Here is an 18,593-nt window from a genome sequence, read left to right as displayed (position 1 = left end):
TAAAAAAAAAGCGTGTATCATTTATTAACTCAGTCCTTAGTTGTACCTAAAACTATCAAGGATTAAAAGTTCCTTAATCAGAAGCTTTTCCAACTTTGTCTAACCAACAGGAAGTCTCAAATTTTTAATCCCTAATAACTTTTTAATCCAGAGCACAGTTAAAATCCACCCTATCTGAAAATTATACAGAATACATAGAAGTAACTTATAAACAAACCCATGTCTCGCTCTTGCATCCAGATGAATTCACTCGTTCGCTAAAATACGTACAAAAATTCAGTGGTACATATTGGTAAATATGAAAATATATATATGTATACATATATACTGGTGCACCCTGAACGAAAAAGCTCCCATCAAAAAGAAATGCTGGCTTTCGAGTTTTAACTCGCACAAATCACGTGGGTACCAGTACCCTCCCACTCCTCCCCCCGCACACATTAAACAAAAGCTGGCGTGTAAATAGGCTTTGTTAACGATGCCTGAAACGCACCGATAAAATCCGCAGTTGCGCCTCGGTCAGATTTCCAGCGGTTATAAAAGACCCACTCAAAAAGAATTTCCAAAATCCTGCAAGTTTTACCACCCACAAATTAAATTAGTAACAAGCTTTCCTGGGAGCTTTCACGGGGTACGGTTAAAACCCGTGACTGGAATAAATCAAGGTAGCAACGTAGCAAGATCAAATCTCTACCGGAGGCAAACTTACTTTCGATAGATGAGAAATCCATGAATCTTTCACAAAAAAAATTCAGCTTGGGCTTTTTCATCGAAAAAGCTCTCTGTTTTTACTTTTCCGGTACATGGCTCGGATATAATAGGGTTTGACGTTCGATGACGACAAGGGAGTTGGGTAAAAGTGGGGGTGAAATAAGGGTGGAAGGGAAGAGAGGCGAAAAGTTCCAATAATTCGAGTCCCCGTCACATCCCTGCGATGTGTCTCTCTCAACTTCTTTGTTTCTCTCCCTCCCCTATTCCCCCCTCTTCCTGCACGACCCATCCACTATCTCCGTATACTTAACCCAGAAAGCAATCCGATTTCCTGAGCTCTTGTTGGAGCGTCGCAAAATCGCGAACCAGGATCCGTTTCCCAATTTCTCCCACCCTGTCAACCGGATACATAATATGAGCCAATTGACAATATAGGAAAAATTTTTATCTTTAATTTTTCTATCGCAAAATTGAACCGTCCGACCAATGTTGAACTTGTTCCACTAGGATTCCTCGCATTTGTTCGTATCACTTGTAATTTTCTTTCTCATCTTGCTCAACAATTTAGTGTTTTTCCATCTTTCTCTTTTTTATTATCTTTTTTTATCCCGGGTCGCTATGTTTTATTGCCATTTACATTGATTCCTTGAACTGTCTTCATCTATGCCTTTCTTTCTCTTCGCTATGTTCATGGATTCTATCTCATTGCTGCTCCACTTACGCGTTTGATTAATTTATGACTCGTAATTTTTTTATCAGTTTCCCTTTCTTTTCCCCTACATATTCTTTTCTCTATTGTTGTCTCTTTTATCAAGGCTTGTCTACAGCAATTCTTTTTCTACTTAAACCTTTCGACGATTTATCGGGCAATAATTTATTTCACGAGCTTATTCTAGAGCACTTCTTTATTTTAATATATCTATCCAAATGCTTTTCGCTTTATCGCTATTTATTTTTCGTCGTCGCGTCCACCTTTTTTCTTCTCCAAACGCGCCCCGCCTGGTATCTGACTGTTGTGTTCCTCTTTCACTTGCGAACTATATCTCATCGTGGGGAGTTCATCATCGATAAATTTATGCACCAACGATTTCGGAACGCTGTCAATAATTTTATCAGATTCTATTTTAACTTTTTCTTAATAAGGTAAAGTTTTCAGATAATCCATAAAGAATCATAGAAAATTTTAATAAAGTTTTGTGAAAATGATCTTTCGATCTAGAAATGCACGTTCAGCCATTGCGTCGGTTTGGAAAAATATTTTTAGTCGTAATAGTCTACCATACAAGGCATACCCTTTCTCTTGATGAACTAGGAAATTTATAACTGGTTAGACTAATGTCAAATGAATATGAATAACGTGTAACTTCTATATTTCTATCTTTCTTTTTTCCCGTCTGCTCTTTTTACCCTTCTACGATTATATTAAACCTTTATCTCCTCTCCTTGTAATTATTATATAATGTATAAAATTTAATCAAACTTAAAAATCATATGGTACTAAGTTTATATCTGATTGCAAATATTAATTTTTGATTAGATTAATTATAATTCATAGAAATTAAGAGTACTTGAGATTAAGAGAATGAAAGCTATTTATCGTTTCGGGGAATATAATCAGCAACAAATTATATATTTCAGATATTAAGAAAAATGTTTTTTAATATTTCAAATGAAACTGCTTATGCAATTCTTTCTTTGGATTTTTTATTTTAATTTCCGGCAAGTCCTTTGCAACTAAATGGTTTTTTCATTCGATCAGAAGGCAATTTTCAGCTTTTTCGAGCTTCCCCCAGTAGCGCGTACTTTCTCCTCGGTTATAAAGTTTGGCGTGTCGCGAGTGGAATGGAAAATGTGCAACTGGCTGGGCGGCTGGCCATTGTCGAACTTTTTTTATATTTCGCACGGTCGCCTATAATTAGTCGGCAAGCGATGACGTATCGCCGAGAAATTCAATAATGTTTGATCGAGCGGGAGCACGCGCCGGAAGAAATCAATATTTTACGCCGAAAAGGATTGAGCATGCACCCAGAAATAAAGTCACGTGTAAATAATCTTTATTAAAATTATTTTGCAAAGTCAATTGAAGTTTCTCAGGACAAATATTCCAGCAGAACAACAAATGAAATAATTGCAATAGCTGAAGAAAGTATAGTATAAAATTTAGAAAGAACTCTGACAGTCGAATAAGAATAAGTTAATGTATAATAGAAAGAAGTAAAAATAGGAGAGATGATGGGAAGGAATTTGAAAATAGAAGGAATAAAGAAATTTGAATGGAGAAAAATGATAAAGGGTATTTTTATCGGGAAATTAATAAGCTCGTTTAAGGAAAGAGAACAAAAGCCAAAAATATGAGTAGAAAGAAAAAGCATACATTTATTTGAGTTGCCAAGCACTTAAATGGCCCATACACCGGTGCTGCCTTTCCGTTGGCCATTTATAGCGAATGCGACTGCTAATGGAAATATTTTCCAATATCGCCTCGTGCTTTTCTCCTTTTATACGTTTGCTTTTACAGCATTCCAACGTTTTCCGTTTTTACCTAACCTAAAATAATCCACTGCGCATGTGCAAACTTCACGGGGACTCGAAACTTTCTCGCGTTAAAATTATTAAGAAATACCTTCTGCTCTAGATTTATTTCATTTATTCTCTCTTAGTTTCACCTTGTCTCCATTGTTTTTCTCTTCTTTGTTCCCTCTAACTACTTATATTCGTCCTAATATATATCTAATTAAAACTTTTTTTTACACCACGCTACTCTTATCTACTAAACCTAAAAACATTTCTAATTTAATCATTCATTATCTAAACAATACAAAAATGACACAGACTTTCTCTTAAAAATTTCTTATCTCCAAAGAAATGCTTTATTTATAATTTCCATATCATTAAAAAATTATATGAATAATTTGTGAGTAACAATTTTGTTTTCTGTTTTAATGAAGAAAATTATAAGTTTTAAGTTTTTTCAATTGAAAATATGAATTTAATTAAACATGAAATTATAATTGTTTAAAAGTTCTAGTATAAATAATATTTGTTAGGAGATTAGTTGACATTCTTATCTTCTTACTTCTTCCATTTAAGTGGCATGTACATCCTTAATCCATCTAGCACGTTTATTTCCAGCTGGCCGATATTAAATTTAGTCTGCGCCATCTTTATTGGCTGCATTGCGAAAAACAGACAATGCATACGTAAATTCAAATAGCCTGTTCCATCCGTATTTTCACATGAAAGCTTTGCCTTATCGCTTTCACAAATTGAAGAGGAAACTGTTCTGTTATAACTATGACCATTTCGTTATAACACATTTCATACACGTTTACTATTATATTGATCTATACTACTACGTTAACCACGCCCTATACATGCAGGTTGTTACAAAATTCCTATGCCACCACAAAGGGTCTTACTCCTGATACTATTCTAAGAACAAATTTCCCTTATCACTTTGCAATCCGATTATTAATTTTCAACTGATTCAGAATGATCATGTATTAAACATTCGCGTGTTTCATATGCCTAGCAATTTTCAAATTTTTCATCGTCCTGTAAGTATAACAGTAAAATTACATCATAAATCAAGCCCTCTGTCTTATTTTCATATTTTAAGCGTGATTCGCAAAGCTTATAGAAATTATCGTGGTGTTGATTCCACCGGGATAAAAATTTAATTAAAATTCGTCGAGGATATAAGATTTAGTGCTTTTAGTCTCGAGTCCATTGTTCGGAGTCTTTAGGCGAAGGATGCGCTATTTATTAATAAAGTCAGACAGCCAGCTGTAATTTCATTTGTTGAGAGGCAGGATCGATATTTGATAGCACATACACATACACATACACATAACTGTTGTGATATTATTTAACAAATTTTCACGAAAGGGCTGGTAGTACGGAGCTAGTTTAACTCGATAGGAAATTTGGCAACTCATCTTGATGACGTGTGGCGAACGAGGGTACGAAGGGCGAGCGCAACGCATACGTAAAACCGAGCATTTCCCTTTCGTGGATGCTCGTTGTAGGTCGAGGAAGGCGCGGTAACCCACTGACACTTTCACGGATCAAAGCTCAGCGGGCCCATCAAATTCACAAACGCTTTCGTCGGCTTGCAGAAATGTCCAGTACCGAGTAATTCCCATCCCACGACTGGGGATGCTTTGACACGGTCAGCATTACGTAATTAATTCACAGGTGCAGCAACTAAATCCATCCACGCTATCGCTTAATTCCATTGCCTGTCAATCCCCAATCTCTGTCGATGCATAACTTATGTCTGTAAACTCTGATGCTGACAAATCCAACCTCTGATTGCTCTAAATAATTATACTGGACAGACTCTCGAACAATAATTCTCATAATACCACAAAATTTTCTCATGAAACTCCATTATTTGAAAATTACTTGTGAGTTGAAAAACTTGTTGCGTCATTTGGAATATACAATAAGAAACGAGAGATTCATCCTAAATCATTTTATGGGAAAGACTGGAATGATAATTATTATAAGAACACAAAATTTTTTGATAAAACTAATATTGAAAGTTATATTATAAATTTTTGAACATTGTTATTGAATAATTTTGAGTAGCAAATGATAAAAACAGGAATGCTAGACCAATTAATTAATAAAAATTAGTAACTATAATTATACATTTTGCTTACATATAAATAACATCTTAATGAATAAATAATCAGCTATATAGTGAAGATTGGTTTATTTTGCTTTAAAAGTTTTGGAGAAAAACGGGATAGTAGGGTGTGGAGAAATGAAATCTCGCGATTAAATAAGTTACGAGGGTAAGAGGTACGAAATGTTTAATGAAATTATATCACGTGTGACGGGGCGAGCTTCACTCTCGTCGTTTAATAATCCCAAGGTAAGCGGTGGGATAAAAAAAGTGGCGATGCTCACGTGTCTGGCTTAAATCATCGGCTCAGCGTTTATATATATTTTTTTTAGAAACTTCTTAGGGTTCGATAGGATCTTCGTGACGACTAACGCATAGGAAGTTTTATAGTGGTTGGATCGAGGAAAATACTGCCTTGTGGTTCCCGAATCACGCGGGCGTGATGTAGCAAGATATTTATGTGGTACGACGAATAACGATGGCGTTGCTAGATTTACGTGCACTGATGCCCATCTCCATTAAAGAAAGAATGCATATCCATCTCGCCATAAGTCTTCCACTCACTGACCTTTACTACTTATTATATCAGCGTTCTCAGCTACGCCACTCGTGAAAATCTCACGGCAGCCTCATATCGAGAAAAAATCACCTGTTTTACGAGCTAACATTTCTGGCACGAGTCCTATGGCGACTATCATTTAGTACCTATCTCTAAAGTTTACCACTTGCTTGTAAAATTCAAGATACGACGCTCGTAACAGGATAATAATGAAATTCTTCATGTTAAATTTCCACTAGCTGCATCACTTTAGTGTTACGATCGAGTTTCTTTTCTTTTTATCAAAAATATGTAAACTCTTGTCTGTTTGCTTGTGTGTTTTATTTAAAGGACATAGAAACTCTAATTATGGTCAGTTATAATATTATGTGTAGAATACAATATATTTCTTTAATTCTAAAGAAAGGGTGGTTTGTATAAAGAATAAAGCTTGTGGAGCAAGTAGTGTTTTTCCTGGTGATATGGCTTTTTTGCGTAACAATGCTGCTTTTCTATTTAGATGAGCTCCAACTGAAAGCTCCTCTTCTGATGGTATTGACTCAGGACGAGGTCGGCTTGCGAGGTCACCGAGGCGGAGCTGCGCGTCAGGAAAGAAAATAACGAGAATAGAAGCAAAGGGTCCTTTATTGGGCCGATATCTGCCTCCTCAGACACTCTCGTTTTATTTCGAAACTCTTCTCTGCACCATCTTCTCCTAAGCACAGGATTGGAAAAAACGAACCTTAGATAAGACACTTCACTCCCGTTTACCAAGACTCTCAAGGATTATTCAGCTAGCTCTGAAAATTCTCTTAAGAAACTTTGACAAATTATTTCTTAACGATGCATGACAAAAGATCTTCTTTCACACCCAGCACCATTATTGTGCTATTAGAAAAATGAAAAGAATATATACAAGTTGCTGGAGAAATGTCAATTTATTGCTTGAGATCAAGTTCTCCAGGAATACTGATTTAATTGAAATTAATTAAATATAAATAATTTTATGTTTAATTAGATTTGAGTGCTCTAATTAAACAGTTCCTTAAAATATTTTTTAAATTTATATCTACTTGGGTTATAAAAAAAATCTGCCACGATAGATTTAACCGTTCTATTCTCGGCTCATTCCTGGGTTCCCGTGGAGATAGGTTATTCTGTGAAGAATTTCCGTTGGAAGACTGTAGTAATCTCGTTCTCATGAAAAGGAATGCCTTTTTCATCAACCACTATAGATAGAGCTGGTTTGATCTTGTCAGGAGAATCGTTTCGGTAGGATCTTTTCAGGAAACTTCCCAAGGAAACATCCCCAGCTGGAAGCCAGAAAATTTAATAGGCCCCGCTATGAAAACTTTATCTTATATCAGAGCCTTCCTTAATTCTCTCGAGTTTTCTATGCTTACCCAATTTCTTATTGCAAAACTCGTGATTATGTATTTTGGATATAATAATTAATATCTGTAGAGTTAACTCCTGCGCAGAGATTTTCTTTAAAAGAAATTTGCTGAATTTTCTCTGAAAACTCTAAGAGACTTTTGTCGTCGTTCCAGAAAATCTTTTCTAGTTAGAAATGTAAGTAATTGGTCCGGGTAGTTTCTCGTGTGAAAATCTCGATTTTTCGGACAGATCTCGGTAGGATAAGGGGTAGCTTCTATCTGGGAAAATGGCACCCTGGAGTCCAATCGATGTCCCACGTGACTTGGTGCACTACAACACAGCCAGAGCTTGTCTTGCGAGTCATCGACAAGTTCCCAACTACCCCTGACACTGTAGCAGAGTAGGGCGTAACTTTGAGTGTCGAACAGTGGTCAAAAGCCCAACTTCCACCATTCGAAAATGCTCGTTTCTACAAGCTCAGCGAGAATTTCTCCCTTTTCTCTACTGACGATGTGATGAAAATCACCTAAACCATCACCCATACCTTACTAGGTACATTCATGAAGAATTTCCAGTCGACAAATTGCCAGTAAATATTCGCGTATCGCTGGATCTACCATTTCCTCTTCTCGGAATAGCTATTGACCTCGTCAAGATACCTCGAAATGTTGCAAAAAATCAGACTGAGGACTTCCGACAGCTTATACAATATGATGATAAAAAAGCACGGATGTCCCTCATCCATGGTATTATATCATTTATCTTGTGGAAAGGGAGGGAATTGTTCAATAAAATGTTACATTTTTTGAAAACTTCTTGTTTGATAATTTATGTTTTCAGCCACTTTATAAATTATTGGATAATCTTGCAAATTTTGTAAAAAATCAGACCGAGGACTTCCGACAGCTTATGCAATGATGACAAGAAAGCACGGATGTTTCTCCTTTATGATATTATATCATTTATCCCGAAGAGAGATAAGAGAGAAGATAAATTTCTGTGAAAATTATTGTTCAATAATTTACATTACTACAGGTCTTATAAATTATTCGATAATCTTTGGGAATTCTCTCCGGAACGTTAGAGCATCTTGGAAGTAGAACAAGTGGCATATTTCACAAGAATTTTAGAATTGCTGATGAGTTAAAAGATATACCTTATACTCGGAGATACAATGTTTAAACATTTTGCTATTACTAGCAAAGCGCGAAGCAGTATAAATACGAATAATACAACAATTATTAATAATATAAACAAAAACAAGAAAAAAACGAGGTTTCGATATAAACTATCTTACTTTTATCCTTCCTAAAATCCATAACAAATTGCACAATAATAGTTTATCCTTTAATATCCTTTGCTTCCTATTGTAGCGAATAGTAGTTAAAAATAAATAAGCTTGTGGACCAAGTGTATAATTTAGAAGAACTTTATCATTAATACTAAGCAATTTCTACTTGTACTTCTCGTAGAATTTTGGGTTGTATTTTAATTCTGGCCAATTTGCATTATCTTTTTGAAAAATTGAAATAATACCAAATTGATCAGAATATTAAATAATAGGTTGAAGAGGGGGAGGTGGGTAGAGAGATGTAAGAGAAGTGTCATGTAGATGAGCCTAAAAATATTGGGATTGTTGTAGGACCGCGAGTTCGTGGAGATGGAGGTGCCGTACAACGGTGCCCCGAAGAGGCCGGGTTCGCCGTCTCCACTGACGTCACCAGCCCACAGCACAGCATCGCGTGGTGGTTTGCTTCACTCGTGCTGCGGACGCTGCTACCCACAGCGATACCAGGTACGCGGTCGGCGAATTCTCGCCTCGACGACTTCGATCAGCGAGGGTCCACCCTCGTCCACCTCCCACCTCCACCAATCGCAGCCGGCAGCGTCCGAGCTCGCCGAGGATGGCGCTGCTGGCCACTCGCGGTATCCACAATATCCGCAGTATCCGCGTGACCCCCCTCTTGATCCCGCCACGGTACCCAATGTCGCGTTCAACGTGCCTGGCGACCCAGACCCCACCAGACGTCACCTCACCCCTGCCCCATCTAGCCCCTACAACGAGACGAGGGTATGAGCTGGGTTCACCCAATTCCACAATTTAACAATCAGTCCCCGTACAGCTTTAATCCTACCACCATTAACAAATACTTCCGATACTACCAAATCATTCAGAATTTTAACGTTCTTCCTTCAACATTGGCTCTTGGAACCTTCAAACTTTCCATCCAAGGAATTTTACAGTCTCGATGTGCTGAGACTTTTTTTTGGATCTGAATGATAAATTTTTGTGGAATTCCCAAATGTGTTCCTGGTTCTTCCAATTCTTCGGTCTTCCTAAAACCTGACTCTAGAATATTTTGTTACTTACTCTAACGAGGGTTGTAACTCCAATAAATGTGTTCTTATCATATTTGGGATTTAACCTGTCTTCCTTGAAAAAGTACTTTATAATATATAGCTACACGTTGAACTTTTAATAAACATCATCGTTTTTAATATAACAGTGATAACATTCTTTGAGAGATTTAGTTGAGAATCTTTCGAGTAATTCATCTTGTCTTACCTTGTCATTCTCTTAAGCTAAATTTACATTTTACTATATCGTATCGAAAAAGTCTAATTGTTCTTAAAGTCTGGAAAAAGACTGCAATGTAATGTATCTCAAGGGAACCAAAAAACTCCAAGTTTAATTTTGCAGGAACTATGTATAATCTTGAGTTTTTTCTCTCTATACTTAATCTCAGATTTTTCCTCGCCAGTTTTATTTTCCAACGAGAAAAAAATTATCTCATTAAAGTCCACGAAACCTTCTCGCTTTCTTCTGATATAATCCAGTTCATTTCGTTTTCATCGTCTAATAAGAAGTGTCCGTTTTATTACAATCTACAAGTGCCTCGTGCCTTTATTACCCAAAGCTTTTTTATTCATTACTTTTTCTTACCTCTTTCACTCTCAAAATATAAAAATAGTCGTTTACGATCTCGACGCTTTGTGCTTTTCAAAAGGCCCAATTTGCTAGATTACAAAACTTTACTTTCAAAGCTTTCCAGCGATTGATTCCAGAACTTCCACAAGTTTCCTGTTATGATTCTCCACAAATTACAGTCGAAAAATTCACCATTGCTGGCTACTTTTGGAATATTGCTTCCACGAAAAAGCATTTGGAAATCATTTATCTAAAAACAATGCATGCATGGTTCTATCGTTTGTATGTCAGAGTGAGCATTATTACTAATATATTCGTGCAATTCATTCGGTGCTGATTCAATTTTTTACTACTTCGACCTTGTCGAATGCACGGGATTTCCAAAGCCGAGCCTGAAATTGGTCCCGGAAGTAAATTTTTCGTTATGGCCAAATCCGCAATTGAGGTCATGATCGACTCTCTGACGCTGTCGTGGGGAATATAGTATACGTGTAGGTGAATGTAGCTGAATATTGCTGAATATAGGGCTTAATGGCTCGCTGCTTCTCCGTCCGTGCTCCGTTGCGCTGTTTGACGTCATCGCCGCGCTACATAATGCTGTTGCTTCTTATTCCCGTAGGATTCCATTACGTGCCTCGATTCACACGGCCTTCTCCCCTTCGGTCCCTCTTTGTTTAACGAATCAACCTGATTTTCCACGACTTGCCCTTCGATGATAAGCCGACTGGATATGATAATCCTCTTGCTGGAATTTTATCGATCCGTTCAATCCTCGTGCCCCATCTACCTTTTTCAAACTTATCTTTAAGCACAGCAACCAACTTTTAAATTATACAATTACTATTAATAAATTATGTTATACGTTCTTGTATACATTGTTGATACTTGTATTTTACATTTTTAGACATCCGAAAAGTATTCTGCTTCAAGTTTTACGATTTAATTTTATTATCTTTAATTCTACTATTCTTTATTGTCAATTTTAGATGCTCGTATGTGTTATTTTCACAAGAGTCATGGGGCATTATCGGATTGTCGACGTTCACTTTGATGCACTTTTTGTTGCTGGAAGCCAATTGACCTTTTTGCAGGAAATATAATAGTTGGTGAGCCGTTGGCAATGGAAGATGAGAGGCTTTTGGAACTGGGGTTGGATCGATAACGTTATCAATTCGAAGCGTTCCATTCCTGACTGCCGTGAACATTCTTCAGACACTGACCAGACCAGTTGAGCACAAGTCGAGATTGAAACGGGACCACGAGTGCAGTTCATGGCTCCGGATTCCCTCAGGGATTCCCTCGTAATCTTCGCATTATCACGAACCGCATCTTCCTGTGGTCCCGTCGCTACTCTCCTGCTACAATACGATTTTCCATGCTAAACGGCCTCACAGTCGGATGTCTGCAGACATTGCCCTTTTGACAGTCTCACAAGCTCACTTTCAGCCTAATCCTTACCCTCAGTTTCCGGGTTTTCAATTTTTCTAACGAACCTCTTGAAAATCCTTTTCATCCCTAGCATAAAAATAGTCCATTTCGTCCTTGTAATTTGCTTCCTAAAATTACAGACTTTCCATTCCCCACCCTTTAAACTATTCTTGATTACAAACCTTGCATACTTTTCATTACACTGTAATGTATATTTTGTATGGGTTGCAAAAATTCCCTTTGCTTTTTAATCAAACTTTCATTCCTGAAAATTGAAATAGTTTTATTCTTGAGAACATTTTTTTTAACTATTTCAATTTTGTCGATGCGGTTTTAGGGAATACCAACGGAGCTTCGTTTTCGTATTTTAATTAACGTTTCTCTGGTTTTCGTTAACGTCGAGCAGTGAATTGTGATGTCGTGGATTGCCTGTTAGGCAAAATCGACGCTCCTTAGAAAGAATTTGTCTTCCTAGCAGTCAGTCGTTTGTGAAGTCCATGGAATCACGAGTGTGGACTGGGAAACGTAAATGCCATTCTAAGAATAGTTTAACGCTACCATTACGCTTTCGATCGAAACTTTTAGGATCCCCTCGAATCGCAAACGTTCTTTTCTGTAAAACTCACTGACCGAGCTCAGCTGCTGACTTAATATAACTTGGAACAGTGACTCTCATCACACATCTATCACCTCACTCTTCAAATGCATTCAAATTTATATAATATTACAGAAAAGCTTTGACCAACTTGTACAGCATTACTTTATTAACTGGAACCTTTGGAAGAAAAGTTTTCCTTGAATATTCCGGTCAACCATCGGCAAACGAAATTTGCATTTTGGCGTTCCCCTTTGATACTTCCCAGCGACCTCCATTTTGTCCTCTCAATAATCTCTTAAGGGTCTACAGGGAGCAGATGAGAGCCACTGCCAAAGACAATGTCGATTTTGCGCTGAATTCTATATCAATCCCCAGTCATCTTGTTGCTCCAGATAAGGATTCTTTGTGGAAAGTTCAATGAACTTCTTTTGTTCCTTTTCGCAGATGGAGCTTCCGCAATGATTCAACTGAAACTAATTAGCTCTAAGGGGTAGTTACTCTGCCAGTGAGGTTCTTTTCTAAGAAAACTTTCCCGATTTCCATTAATTCGCGGTTCAGTCTGTGCCTAATGGCTTTTCTGCTAAACGGATCGAATAAATATGACTTGCAAGGTAAATAAAATTCACCAGAGACCCAATTACTCGCCGGCTGGAATTAAAGGGTTGAAAATTCTGGCTGTCGATAAATTTATAACGAGAGACTGTTTTGATGACGTCAAATCATGAGAAGAAAATGTTGGAATATTCAAACATACGTCAGAGGCAAAGTTTTATTCACGTTTATTGGTGTGAATTTTAATAAAGGTTGAATTGGCACGTTTCGCTAGTAGCAATTTTAGTCAGTATAGAACGTCTCGTATTAGCCTCCTTCGAGGTAATGTGGAAACTAATTGATTTATTTTGGGGCAAGGTAGAAATATTATGAGGCCTGTGAGGCATATTGCTCTGATCGTGATGTTTTTAGATAGGATAAAATGTTTTGATTCTAGGCTGCCTTCAATTTTCGTTCACTATTTTTGTCCATTGTGGATCACTCGTATTTGACATTCCTAGGATGAACTATTTTTTACACTGAAATTTCATTAATTTAAGATTTTCTATTCTCGAAAATATATTTTACTTAAATTCTAAAATTGTGGCCTTTTTGTATCAAGTATTTATCAGCCTAGGCACTCCAAAGCTCGAAGTATGGTTACACGTGGTTAACATTTTTTTCTCTTCTCAAATTCGTTTTTAGAGTCTGTTACTATAAAGAGTTGCCTACATCAGCGTGCATATTTTTCTCTCCTGGTTATAACGAGTTATTTTCTTTCAAGCTTACATTCAAATGCTGGAGCACCCAATTAATCCTGAATGCAACTCCACGTTTCGCGTCTCAGTTGAAGCCACGTTTGTTTCATATTCACAGAAGAAGTGTAATAATTCCATGATTCAGCCAGAAACGAATAAGGTCATTATATGGGGTGTGCGAGATGGTACCTTTTCCAGGAATATTTAACAAAGCTTAATATTGGCCTATGGAGAGTCCTTATCTCGTAAATCAAGGCTGGTACAGCGTAGCTAGACGTTAACGAGGGAAACTGGGAGGTGATAAATGGAATAGCTGACGGATGGAGGACGAAACTCTATCGAAATCCCATTAACTGTCTTTCAATCTCGTGGTTATGACCATTGCTCACTAAGAGCCAAATTTTTTTTACTTCGCTGTGTGCAAACTCTCTCAATAAAATCCACCCTCCCCCCTCAACAATTCCAATAATAATTACAAGTCAAAATGCTTCACGATATATCTGATTTTTCATCATAACATATAATTAGTGTCCTCCCTTGCACATAGCTTCGGAGTACACTATCGATCTTGTTCTGTCGAATAGTTTTCCACTAGGAAAATTCTAGTCTCTACAGTACAATATCTGGAATTCTTTAACCTAACGATCCATCTTTTATTCTATATCTTCGGTTCCAGTCATGCGAGAATTATAAGACATAAATACGGTTGCCCGATTTTACAGATTTATACTTACGCAAGATAATTTTATTATTAGTTAAACGATTCAGATTAATTTCAATGTTAATCATTTATTCCATCGTTTATGCTTGACTTCTAGTGAATAGAAAGATGTAAATGCTGATACTCGATATTGCACTAGTCCAGGGTAATTATAGGATTGGAGCCTTTTCGTAAAATTGAATAAAATATACTATGAATTATTCAGTGGTTGATTTGAATGAATAGCCAAAGAGAATGTGGGATAAAGCTGTTCAGCTGCTTCGTCCTTCAACTTTGATGTAGTTCTTTGGCAGTAAAGGATGATGTCCATGATTGAAATTGAGCGAAGTAATTCTCAAAATTAAGTGGTATATACTTACCTCTAATTAATATCTACTTGAGTGCTCGTATTAACTCTTCATGTTCCTTGATTCAGTACTCTGATACTTATTCAGTTCGTGGCTCTTTGTAACTTTGCTTTCAAAACTGTATAAGTATTTTTTTAATATCTTATAAAAGCTTAAAGCTACATTTGCCTTCAATAATCAACCAATTTACGCTTAACGATATTCCTCGTATATCTTTTTTACTCTTTTATTAACCTTGTCTCAAAGATTTATTTTTATCAACCAATAACATTTTTTAATCATTTTTTTAATACCTTTACCATCGTAGAGCTCCATATAATACCTGTTTCAAAAGTATCATCAATATTTGTCTCTATACTTACTCCAATACCTACCACTATACTTATCCCACTATCTCACTTAATATTGACCTTACTACTTGCTCCAATTCTTACTCCAATATACTGTGGTTTCGGAAGTCATTCGTTCCTGTATAGTTGGTCTAGTGCTTCTCCAATACTCGCTTTCATAGTTTCTTGAATACTTGAATTCTTTGAACGTTATTGTCCTTGCTACAATACTGGACCTATTATTTGTCTTCAATATTTGCTCCAGTAAGCCAGCATTTGCTACGTTGCATTGCCCCAACGCCTCATGGATAAATCCTCTCTGATCCACGTGAGAAAATATTTTTCTCGTTGAATTTCGTTCATATATTCCTTTGTCAGCGTGAAGTCTCTGTTCTATTCACATGACTAATTATCTCTGTTCCTACCCGAGCTTGTGCCCAGCTTTAATCGTCTTTTCCCCAGTTCAAAACGAAATCGGTCAAGCTTCCAACGTTCAGGCGCCACCCCCCCCCCCCTCCCTCCAATGACGTCCGTGTTTTTTCCTTCTCTCTGCCTTCCATCCCATCCAGCTCCAAACGGAAGTCTATCCCCTCGAGCGGATGTTACGAATGCCCAACGATTCTCGGCTTCTTCCGGTAACCCATGTTTCGCGAGAGAAAATCCAAAACGGGCCGCAAAATATCAGCCTTAATTAGCGATACTTTTTAAACTTAAGAGAATCTTCTTCGTAAATAGGTTCAAGATGAAAAAATAAAAACCCGTACGATTTGCTGCGATTAGATTAGATTTAAGTAATGTTAAGCATAACGAGAATAATAATGAAGTTACGAAGGTAACTATCAACGGTAATAAGGTAAACAGTAAGTCGGTTCGTTAATAACCATACAGAACTTTCCTTCTGTACTGTGAAAATGCAAATTATCGATAAACTCTTTCGTTCTTTTCTCTTACCAACTCCGAAGAGTCGTGTTCGACGTTTCAGGCTGGCGTCAAAAACTTTTTATGAGAGAGAAAATTATTAAAAACACGCGTCTCAAGGATTTATAAGAGGAAAGTTATTTGTGCAAATGCTACATATAGGAAGTATACAGAGTGACCCCTTTAAATGGGAAAAATATAGCAGATCGAAGTTAAAAGGAGAAAAGTTGTTCAAATTTGTTGGTTGTAAATGATCGATTCGTAAGGTTATGTCATTTCTTCAACCATGAAGCATTTTTAATGGCCACACGAAGACACTATCTTAATTTTATATTTTTTACATATCCTTGTAGCTTAGCTTGAGAATTTTCTAAAACATTACGTTAACGCAGTACCGCTAGGACCAGTTGACGAATAACGCGAGGTCCGCGGTTTTACAACTGCAGTGTACATAAATTTGGATATTACCGAAGTGGTTGTGCAACCGTTACGCATGTACACGTATTTATTCTTACATAATTAATATTTCATAATTCAAGTTTTTTTTAGTTAATTGGGCTAAATGGTGCATTCATGTTATGCTTCAAAAGTTCTTGAGTTAGGCTATAGAAATATACAGAATTGTTCAATTTGACAAATTAAATATTTCCCCCGAGTGACTATTCAAGGTCGAGTGAATATAGTATTGCCTTTGTGGTAAAAAAGATTTATAAAAACTTTTGTTTATGACTTCGATCTGTGTCAGGTGATATTCCATTATTTCCATTTAAGCGAGAAACACTCTGTATAATTAAAATTTTTTTTTGCAATCGATGAAGACTAATTGCAACTATCACAAAGCTACGAAAAGGGTAAAAAGAAAACGAATGTTAGATTCTGTACTTTTTTCTAGCCAAGATGTATATAGATTTTTCCATTGAATATTGACGCTGGCCAGTAAAATCATAGAGTATTATAAATATCCTATCTAGCTAATGGATTTTTAGAAAGTAGCCGATCAAATTTTTTTTATTAAAGGTGGACTGGTCGTTCCGGTTCACACGACGTGGAAAAATTCTCTTACGTTTCAGGGTCGACGAAATAGCATAATCGCGTGCGACAGAAAATGGCGAATGAAAGAATGACGATCTTGTATAGGTCAAATAAAAATATCGCAAAATCGATCCTCAAACGCATCCTAAAGAATCACGGACGCCTTTTTAGCTACGAAATACTTGTCACGTTCCAGCAATCTATATACCTGTCGATCTTGAAAAACTTTTTTTTCGTATCGAGCGGCCTAAACGCGATAAACAACCACCTACTATAAACGAATAAATAAAAGAAGGTGATACAAAACTTTTCCAATTATAGCTTCAGTAGAGATCATCCAGAAATTCATTATTGTTCAACTAATAATTTCTGCTTTTCATTTCTGAGGTTAATATCGTATATTATTTCATAGATCAAGTTGTATATAAAATAAACGAATTAAATCATTGTTCAATCATTTTTATAAAATTGTCACTGAATTTATTGAATTTCTTGAGAAGAATTTTCTAAAGGTTAACCTGAAAAGTAATAATTGAAAGGAAGCTAGTTAAGGTTGTTTGGATTTGAAAAGATGTGAAAACATATAACGCCGCTTTGAGGAGTGACGTAGGTGGAAGTTAATGTTTTTGCGGGAAGTTTTTAATCCATACGTATGCATGACTAAAGTAGAAGCGAGTTGCGTCATAAACATATAGACAGAGTCATCCTTGCACTGTTATTGACTAGAGGACAACCGTGTGTAGCTTATGTTTACGTTTGGCATTGACCTAGGCGTCGGGGACATAACGAAGCAAACAAAGTATTTGATTTTTCAAGTCCCAGCGAGATGAAAAAATGTCACAAAAAATAGGATAAACGTTTATTATCTACCTCGGATCTCCGATCGATTATACCTTTTAGCAAAATAATGCCTATCGATCCACAAGCACATTTTCCAAGAAACCTAAAGCGATGTAGAATTTCCACAGAAATTTCATTAACAAATTCCCCTGATTCAAATTACGCTTCGTGTTTCCATTAAAGCCACGCGAAGTCCTTCGAAAATTCAAAAGCTTTTTAATTTTCTTCCGGAATTCCATTTTTTAACCTTAATTTTATAATTCATTGGCTATAATCTCCAACAGGGATTAAAAAGCCTTGTTTTTCTATAAATTAAAAATCACTTTTATCACTTGAAGTTCTTAGAAAATTTTACAATAATTTAAAAAAAACCAAATATAACTTTCTGCAATTGTTAATAAATTATTGCTATTTTGCAAAGACTAAAGAAATGTTTATTTAGCTTAAAATTCAGGGGTTAAGACAATTTTTCTTTTGACTGTTTCATAATTGCATAATACTATATTTAAATTTTTACTGTTTTACAGCACAATATCAAAATACAAGTAGCTCCAGGAGAGTTGAAAACTGATTTTAGGTAGTTCATTCAACAGTCTCAATACTTATTACATATATAAAAGATAAAATTTTCAATTCCACGAAAATCAATTAAATTTCTTTTACAAAATATAACCACGTATTCATATGCATTACAAAAATATCTTTTAGCTTAAAACTGCCAATAAAGAATAAATAAAGGCATTTGAAAGTTAATAAATGTGTTATTAAAAGGCTGAACACATGTAGCTAAATTTTATTAAAATGATTTCAAATTAAATTGAAAGCTACTGTACAAAGCAGCAATGCCTGCCAATAGACTTATTTTCGCATTGAATTTTCCGCAGATAAATTATAAATTGCACA

At 36.2% G+C, this 18,593-nt stretch overlaps 1 protein-coding gene across 4 annotated transcripts in view; it reads left to right on the top strand.

Annotated features, from left to right (window-relative positions):
• Positions 1 to 18,593, top strand: part of Shal (Potassium voltage-gated channel protein Shal) — a 109,133-nt gene that overhangs the window by 65,142 nt on the left and 25,398 nt on the right. For 3 of the 4 annotated variants that reach the window (XM_066724859.1, XM_066724858.1, XM_066724860.1), the window contains exon 4: positions 8,902 to 9,054. In XM_066724859.1, coding sequence (XP_066580956.1) covers positions 8,902 to 9,054 — 153 coding nt within the window. Of the gene's footprint in view, positions 1 to 8,901; positions 17,289 to 18,593 lie in introns of those variants that run through there. The other variant, XM_066724857.1, reaches the window with a different exon arrangement.

This window comes from Prorops nasuta, unplaced genomic scaffold, assembly GCF_024137725.1.
Source record: "Prorops nasuta isolate Cenicafe-Biocafe unplaced genomic scaffold, Cenicafe_Pnas_1.2 PNAS00003, whole genome shotgun sequence".
NCBI classification, from domain to species: Eukaryota; Metazoa; Arthropoda; class Insecta; order Hymenoptera; family Bethylidae; genus Prorops; species Prorops nasuta.
Note: the sequence above shows the minus strand (reverse complement) of the source record. Positions and strands in the feature narration are given on the sequence as shown.